The sequence below is a fragment of the Chionomys nivalis genome, chromosome 22 (assembly GCF_950005125.1).
Source record: "Chionomys nivalis chromosome 22, mChiNiv1.1, whole genome shotgun sequence".
Taxonomy (NCBI): Eukaryota; Metazoa; Chordata; class Mammalia; order Rodentia; family Cricetidae; genus Chionomys; species Chionomys nivalis.
This window is the reverse complement of record NC_080107.1, coordinates 35926747-35936363: the sequence shown is the minus strand read 5'-3', so window position 1 is coordinate 35936363 and position 9617 is coordinate 35926747. Positions and strand designations below refer to the sequence as shown.

At 33.1% G+C, this 9617-nt stretch overlaps 1 protein-coding gene across 7 annotated transcripts in view; it reads right to left on the bottom strand.

Annotated features, from left to right (window-relative positions):
• Lrp1b (LDL receptor related protein 1B) overlaps window positions 1-9617 on the bottom strand; it is a 1777797-nt gene that overhangs the window by 992335 nt on the left and 775845 nt on the right. For all 7 annotated transcript variants that reach the window (XR_009056008.1, XM_057755646.1, XM_057755649.1 and 4 more), the window contains exon 4: window positions 3608-3727. Coding sequence is in view for 6 of the 7 variants with exons in the window: in XM_057755646.1 (XP_057611629.1) it covers window positions 3608-3727 (120 nt within the window). In the remaining variant the exon portion in view is untranslated. The remainder of the gene's footprint in view (window positions 1-3607; window positions 3728-9617) is intronic.

The following is a 9617-nucleotide window of genomic DNA, read 5'->3' as shown; positions in this document are numbered from 1 at the left end:
AAAGAATTCCATTGGACAATTTAGGGAAGGATTCTCAAGAGACCTGTAGCAGATAATAACTGCCCACTTTCCAAAGATTTTTCAGTTCAGTTCCACAAAGGAGGATCTTGTGACAACCCTACTTTCTTTTCCACGAGAACCTCCATCAGGAAGGGAGTTCACCAATGATTGAGAAATGATCTTGCCTCCAATATACAACCATCTACTCCTGGAAATGTCAACAAAAAAGTCCAGTTGTCCAGTTGTTTTGTCCCTCCTTCTACAAGGTTTTGCCACACATTTTGACTTCTGTCAGACATTGCTGTGACTATATTAATTCTTCAAATATTAATAATCTTTATCTTTGTACATCACCTTTCTCTATCATTATGTTAAACTAAGGAAAGGTAAAAGCAGCGAGTGAAAGAGAGAATGAATGAATGAGTAAGGGAGAAATAGAAATGGGAAGGGGAAGAGAAAGGAAGGAAAAAGAAGAAAGAAATATACAAATACCACAAACAAAATTATCTTTCATTTGAATTCTTGTCACAGGGTTGGCTTCTGGGACAACCAAAGCTAATAAATGAATTTAATAATGGAAAGCAAAAAGTCTTGCTGTGTAGCATAAGGGACTATTTAAGTTGGGAAAGAATTAACCTATATGAAATTCTTTGCTCTGACTTTGGATTTCCTAATAGACTATAATAACTTGCAGTCATGGATGGCTCATTTGAAGTAAGTACTCTGGGAGATAGAAAGAACAGTATTTGGAGCTACATCTACAGTAATGTTAAAAGAAATTTAGTTTTGCATTTGGAAAAGTTCAGCCCTTGGCTGCAGTAATGATGCTTATTTACTTTCACAGATCTTTCAAACTTTAATATTTTTGGTTTCTGTTTTACTTATACTGATATGATTATGTTATCCAGGACAGAAATGTGATTAACCATTTCCTCTGTTCTTTTAACCTAGATGGGATATATAGCTGTAACATTCATGTAACCACAGAATTGGCTATGGAAGAATAGGCATGCCATTTGTTATGATATCGCCTTCGTTTCTTTCCCATAAGGACGGGGAATTGTCTGGAAATACAGTGAAAGGGAAATAAATGATTCTCACACTTGGCCACTAAGGAATGCAAGCAAAATAAAAAAAAATCTAGCCGGGCGGTGGTGGCGCACGCCTTTAATCCCAGCACTTGGGAGGCAGAGGCAGGTGGATCTCTGTGAGTTTGAGACCAGCCTGGTCTACACGAGCTAGTTCCAGGACAGGCTCCAAAACCACAGAGAAACCCTGTCTCGAAAAACTTAAAAAAAAAAAAATCTATTTTCTATGAGTTACTTTCAAAATAATCACCACATATTTGCTTTTGTTTTTTCCTTCTTTCAGCAGAAGAAAATAAGCATGGCTGAGCTTTTACTGTTAATTAAGAGATTAAGATTCCTGAACTTCTGTTCTGTTCTACTTTGGCTCCAAAAAACCACAAATCTTGAATATTTTGGGTTAAGGCTCAGTGAAAGACAAGGGTGCCCAGAGGTTCATCCCCCAGCCTAAAATATAAAAAATGAGATCAGGTTTGAATGAGGAAAATATAGCAGGTCCAAAGACTTTCTGTTTGACACAAACTTTTGTTTGGCTGACTTTCCTTATTATAAAGAAATCAGTATTGGTCTGATTCTTTCAAAAATGTGAAATTCTGGGTATAGTCTTCTAATTTTTAAAGGTTATTTTAAAACAGTATTTTGTCTTCCTATGGCAGGTTTAGGATAAGGTAAATATTTGATTATGAATACTTTTGTAATATTTGTGTTTTACACAAAATAAATAGTAACCTAAAAGTCAAGTACCTAATTATCAAAAGGAGCCTCTTCATGATAAATATGAATCCTGTAGACTTAAGTTTTGAGTCTGAGTGAGAATATCCCCCCATGGAGTTGTTCATTTGAACGCTCAATCCCCAGTTGGCCATGCAGTTTGAGGAGCCATTTTAGGATAGATGATGAATGAAGAAATAAAAGGCATCATTTTTATCACTGGAGGCTTTGAAGTTTAAAAAACTCATGCCATTCACAGTTCGCTCTCTCTGCTTCCTGTTTGTGGTTTAAGATCTGAACTCCTGGTTGTGACTCTATGCCTGCTTGCCAGTATGCTTCCCTGATAGGTTGGTGATCAACTCTTATCCCTTTGCAACCAAGAACTCAAATTTCTATGCATGTTGCCTTGGTCATGGTGCTTTATCATCGCAACAGAAATGTCACTAAAACAGTCCTACTTTGTTTCTGATGCTTTTGACATTAGAATTTTGAAAAATCATTTTTTCTCGATTCTCTTGAGTTTAAAACTATGTATTAAGGCATAAGTGATAAAAATAATCAACTAAGTAAAATTACTTTAGAGAAAACAGAGTTATTTTGAAAATATTGTCTTTATTAGTGGTTTGGAAAATACAATATTCTGTTTCTTGTTATTTAATGTATTTATGTAACGTATAACTATATCTTAGTATGTATAAAATTAACAGATTTAAGCATATATGTGTGCTTAAAAATACATATATTCAGGACTATGTAAATGCACACAACATACTATGTTTATAAGTACATAAAGATTATACATATGTTAGCATACATATCATAGATGTCAAAAGAATACAGCAATGACCTCTAATATTTTAGTGTTACAGATGAATCATTTTGAAGGATGAACATTTCTCAAAGAGTGCTCAGAAAATCTAGAGCAATTAACCCTTCAGAGAGCTGGATTCAAACCCAGGTACTCACACATGCTAGACAAGTATTGCATGACCAACACCTAGGTCCCCAAACTACAATTAAGAAATGGAAATAATATGAAAGTCAATATTTATATTGCTTGCTGTGGTAGTAATCAAACCTCAGAAAACAAAGTTATTGATGTCAAAACCTTAAAGAACATTACATGCATAGTAATTCAATTATTAAATTACATGTCTACTACATTGCAGAAATATGATAACCATAAATCAATTAAGAAGTAATATAATTAAATCTAGTGTGATAGTAGAAGGCTAAATATTACTTCTGTCTTTCCAGATTTTGCTATTATTGAAAAATAAGTTAATAATTGGTACAAATACATATATAATTCTCATAATTTATGGGTAATGCTAACCTTTATTTTGTAAGAAAAAATTTTTAAAAATTTAACATGACAAAAGATTGTTTTCAGATATTTTATTAAATTTCTATTAACTAAGCCTTCATACAAGTATTAGAAACTATTTCACTTTGTATTGTTAATGGTATATCAAGAAGAATGAATAGAGGCTTCATACTTGGCCCATGGACATACTGGGGAGTGGGGAAGCTTTTAGAGAAATGTGGCTCAGTACAAGGTTCTTGAATTAAAAGAACTGCTCTTAAAAAGGATTGTAGAATTCCACTTTGCATTTCTCTACTTGTTCTGGGACAGGGAAAAAGACTATGTTATCATGTAATTATGTTCAAATGCTATGATGCCTTTTAAAGAGGTTCTGGAATCTCAAAAATTTAAGGAAAAATGCAGCTTTCTCCTTCTTAAGGTGGTGGTTATCTCAAGTACTTGGTGCATGCCAACAAATACAGAGACAGTTGCCTTTCATACTTGCCTTTACAGCTTCTCCCATCTTCTGCTATTTCAAATCCATCCTCACAGTAACATTTTGTAATATTTCTGATCACTGCACATTTAAACTGGCAATTCAGTTGCTGACAATTTGGTAGCAGTTCTGTAGAGGAAAAACAAATATAGCCTTATATCAAACTGTGCACACACAATGATTAAGCTTAAATACATTAATATTAAGCATAATTGATCCAGAGAAGAATCTATATCTGTTATCTTAAAAACAGACTGGTTTACATTTATTTGAAGGATTGGTAACATTATTTAACGTCAATCAGTGTTCAGTTTTTAGCATGTTAGCATATTACAATGTTCAAGTAACCAAGTCCCTTCAAATTCTTGTAAATTAAATTATTTCAAGAGGAAAAGTATCAGTGTGACCGTTCATTTTCCCATCCGTGCCTGCTCCGCCTGATGCATCAATTGATTTTCTATCTTTGGGAGTTTGTTTTGACTTACCAACCCACGTGTAACCTGCATAAAACCGATGTGTGTATATTCTACCTCAACAATTTATGTTTCATTGGTGGAAAATATAGAAATACTGGACATAATATATTTCATTACACTTGAGTTCTTTCAGAAGAAATACATCATTAAAACACAAGTTAGCCAACCCTTCAAGTAAATTCAGATTCATTGTGATAAATGCATAAGACAGTGGGTGACAGGAGCACACAGTGAACAGTTGCTAATGAGAGCAGGATTTGCTAGATTTGAAAAACATTTCAGTAGAAGATATGACCTGAAAATACTGTTCTAATATATTATAGAGGTTCAATTTTCCCATAGGATGAACAATAAAAGCTTTTAAGACTGCAGATAAATGAATCAAAATATGTTGCTCTTTGACAAAATTTTAATTGGTAATTTATAAAATACAAAATAATAGACAGAAAATAACAATAATACACCTGGAACATTGCGAATTGAACACTGGGTATTTTAGTAGGATATATTGCCCGTACCGTTTCCTTAACTTAATTACTTTCAATTACAACTTGAGGTGGATTTATCTGCCTCCTCTTAAAACTTCAAACCTCCTTCCTAATACTCATGTTTTCCTTGTTTCTTATTTCTTTCAGTAGGCAAGAGTGGTCAGAAGATATTTTCCTAGTTTGATAGTCCATATCTGTCCTACTGTGCAAATTCTTGCTCCACCGCTTTTCAAATTTAGCTTAGCTACTAATCAAGTCCCCATGCCACTGCTTCTCTGCTAGCCCCACCTCATCTGTCATACTCAAGACCACGGCTTACTTTGTGCTCCACTTCCCCTCCTGGTCATTATTTTTTCATTTATATTAGGTCTGCAATGTCAAATTAAAGCCTTACGCTATTTGCAAACATTTTGTTGGAACATAGCCACACTCATTATTTTACATACTGTCTCTGAATGATTTCATGCCATCTCAGAGACCGCAAGGCGCTCAAAGTATAAAGTATCTACTTTTCTGAATGTGACACTAGGGTCATTCTCAGCACCAAACTTGCCTTTAATTCCCCCAGATTACAAAGGCCATAGACTCCATCTCAGCCCTCTCTGCCATCAGTATTGCCTATTCTTTTCCTTTTTCTATGTGTATGTCTAGGTGCGTGTAACTATGTGTATATCTTCTTTTTTTTCCTTGAATTTTTGCTTTAAGCTTACTTCATTAACTTACTTTAGGGCTCATAAAGGAACTCCTAGTGACCATTATTCTTTAAGTGTAGTGACTCTGCTTGACCCTCATTTGATTTGAACAACTGTCAGCTCACTCTGCTTTCAGTATAACACATACTTGGCTTTCGACCCATTTCATAGCCTTTTTATTGAGTTCCATTTCTTTTTATCTAACTAAGAACATAGTATGTCTAGATAGTAACTGTGGGGTTTTTCTTTGTCTGTTGGTCAATTGTGAACTCCATTTTTTGGAACATGAATGTTGTTCTTGAATTAGAAGGGTAGCTTTGCTGTCCTCATTTTCTAACTTTCATAAACCAAATAATTATTGAAATCGTGTATTAATTTTTTTTCATTTTGAATTAGGTATAACTGTTTTCATTTTCTTAATGTAGCTCCAATTAATATAAAACACAACTATATCTACTTTGTAGTTCAAACACTGCAAATTGTTTCATGCTAACATGATATGCTAACAAATATTCATGCTAGTAAAATACGGATATAGATGTTAATAGCTATTTAGTGCATGTATTTTATTCAAAAAATGACCATACAGAACATGGAATGATTGATTATTCTTAAATCTCAGTTCTGCTTACTATAACTGGTGGGAATTTAAGAATCAGACTCTGAATAAAAAATCTTATTGAACCTTCATAATATTTTAGAAGAAAATTTTATAGCTACTAGGTAGGCCAAGAATGTAGTATAAATGTAGGACAGAACTTTACATATTAATAGTCTACTTGCAAACATTGCTGATAACTTTGACTATATAATTGAGGTAGTATATAATTTAATTAATTGATAAACTGTTATTATTTTATTTATCATTGTTAATATTGTATTTATACATTAATAATTACTTTCTCAAGATGCATAAATTAGTTCATAAATGATATTGGATCAATAAATCACTAAAAATCTTGACTTTAAAATGAGAATCAACACTAGTCATCATTTCCAGTTAGTTAATATAAGGTAAACCCACACTATAGTTTATTTTCCTCCCAAAGTTGGGTAGTTGAGCTTTGACTCAGTGGAAGCAGTCCAAACTTTGATTCATTTTTGCAGGGCATTTCAACCTGATGCTGCCTGAGAACTTATCCTGTGCTAAGCACTCTGTGTACTTTCTCACATTCCAAAGTTTTGTGTAGAATCACGTATCTGTTTACAATATGACATGGTAGTGAATGGGTTAAGTAGAAAGGAAAACAGTTTAAAAACTAGCTGTAACACAGGGCAAAAAATTCATAAAAACACCCATTTCCCTTACTCCAGAGTTATCAGCTACCTGATGTGTATGGTAGAAACTGAACTTGTTTTTTTTTTTTTTTTTTTTTTGTTGTTGTTGTTTTTTTAATTTTGGAGACAGGTCTTGAATTTTTTGTCTTTTGTTTTGTTTTGAGACAGGTTTTCTCTGTAGCTCTGACTGTTCAGGGTTTATCTCTGTAGACAAGGCTGGTCTGAAACTCAGACATCTATATTTCTCTGCCTGCTGAATTAAGGGATTAAAGTTGTGTTCCACCTTGTCCAGAAAAAAAAAAAAAACACCCATTTCCTAATGTACAAAGAGAAGGATTCATCCATTTTTATGAACTATGGAAAGGCATCACAGAAATGGTTGTGGAATAATTAATTCAAGAAGACTTTCAATGGAAGTTTGGAGAGATGGCTCAGTGGCTGAGCATGTGCTATGCAACCATGATGGCCTGAATTCAGACCCATACACCTACATAACACATGAGAAGTTATCTCACATGGGCCTATAATCTCAGCTATGGGGAACAGAAACAAGAGAATCAATGGTGAGTACTGATTGTCAAAAGAAAACCGCAAATTTCAGGGAGAGACTTTTAAGGAACAAGATGAGAAAATGACCTAAAATCCTTCCTATAGCATTCATGTGGGGTATTCAGATAGACATGTACAGAGAGGCATACTGTCATGTGCGCACACAATGCACACATGTGCATATACCACCCCTACAAACACACGCACACACACACAGACACACACACACACAACCATAATAAAATCATGGAGAACAATCATAAGGCTGCAGTCCAATTAAATGAAAATGATTCGTAAATACTCCTTCCCACCTTTTCCATGTAAATGTTGTAATTCACAATAGAATAGACCCCAAATATTCCTTTTTCAAGTCTGTAAACTCCTCTAATTGTGTAATACCTATAAGACAGGAGCATGATCCACTGAAAGTTTCCAACAGGGGTAGGATAGCCAGGCAAAGAGAAATAAAAAAAAAAAGAAATCAGAACTATATTTGGGTCTAGTGTGTGTTCCCATCTCAAAGATATGTGTATTTACAGGATGAAGGCTAGAATTTGATCAAATAATATATGAAATTGTAGGAAATTGCTAAATTTAGATGCTGATAACAGATTACAAATTATTCTGAAAAACTGGCAGTATGAAACTATAATTCAATATTAGGCTTGTTTAATAAAATCACTATTAATTATTATAAAGTTATCTATCTGAACTATATAGCATCTATGTCAAATTATAAGCAAAACTCTACTTACTAAGTACATAATTAACAGTATATCCACCCATGTTAGAAAGTTTATTCAAGTAACACAAATTCTGTGCTTATTCATTATTTTTTCCTGGATGCCTTTTATGTGGCCCAAGCATTGGCTCATGTGCTATCGTCATAGGATTTGGCACAGACTGAATTAGCAAGACTACAAAAATCTAAATCAATAAGATATCAAGATGGGAACTCTAGACATATCTGACCGCAATTTTTCAATTATGTCACAAAACATGACTGTCTCTTTCATTTTAAGAGAGAAGTTAATATTTCAAGTACTCAATTTGATTCAATTGATGAAGAGTCTCCTACTTTGATCTATTTTAAGGACTCTTTTCAATGCCCTTACAAAAATTATATAAAAGAAAAAGGTCAAAGTGGTAAACTAAAAGTCAGCCATATATTATGTAGTGCAAGCTAACAGTTCCAAGTATTATGTAGCTTTGTACCATCTAAACTTTGAAGGTTTTCGATACATGAAGTAGATTTTTTTAATGTATATTACTAGAAAATAGAAAAAATAAGGCGAAGAAAAGCTATCAATTTATATCAGCTCTGAGATCAGTTTAACTTATCATATTTTTTGCTAAGCAGTAGTAGAATATTATATTTAGATAATAAAAATAACTGTGAATCAAGATATTTTAAATCTCTTTCTTCTTCAGGATTCCAGGCTATGTAGTACTTCAAAGGGTAGAGAAACACTCACTCTCAAGCTTCTAGCTTCTACTTCCTGAGCAAAAATAACGGTCACTTTTCCACATCGTAGGCATCTATCTCTCTTTAGGCTATATTGCTGATAGTTTCACTGGTCTTCCTCTTTCTACAGTACAATAGTCTTGCATTGTATGACTAGACTGAAGTCTGTTTGTTTACAAACTGATATGCATTCAGTTGTTTCCAGTTAAGAATTGTGTAACAAACACTAAAGTATCTCATGTGTAAATATAGATTATGAGCTTAGTTGAATAAATCTGTGATTTCTGAGTTACTTCATAAGAGAATATTTCGCTTCAGAAGAAACTGAAACTTGTTTTCTAGACTGGCAAGCAGTGCTGGGCATCTTTCTGTAGTTTTATGTTTTGCTAATTCGCATGTTTTTTTTTTTCCTTCTTTCAATATCCTGGTGTCTTGAGAGGAAGAAATTTTGAAGTCCTGCAGCATGAATCTTTACAATGCTCTTCTCTATTATCACTTTATGTAGTCCAGACTTACTTTATCGCCACATAAATTTTAGAGTCTTTGTGTCTGTTCCTACTTGAATATTAATAGAAATAGTGCCTAGAGAATGTCTTCTTCTAATTCAAAATTTCGGAAATATCCATCTACACTTACTGTTGATTTCTGAGTTTTATCACTTCATAGTATACCAACACTATAAATGTGTTATTGTATCTACATTTATAGTTTTGCATTTATAAAAAATGATTTTGTTTCTCAAAGTGAAGTATAATTTAGAAATTGCTTGAATTTTATTTTCCAAATTTGCATTCTATGATACTGCTAAACTAAGCAAAATTGAGGGCCCAAAAATTATAATAATTACATAATAAGTTTAGCAAATTAAAGATATTAGGAATACAAGAATAGTGTATTACCATAGACTCTTCTGAGTTGAAAAGAGAAAAGAAAAGTGAACAAGTCAAGCTCTATACATTTAACAACTTCACTGAGGCCTTCCATAAAAAGACAAACTTTTGTTCTTAACTTTAAAAATTATTAAAATTAGTATATATATATATATATATAAAATTTTAGTTGAATATTTTC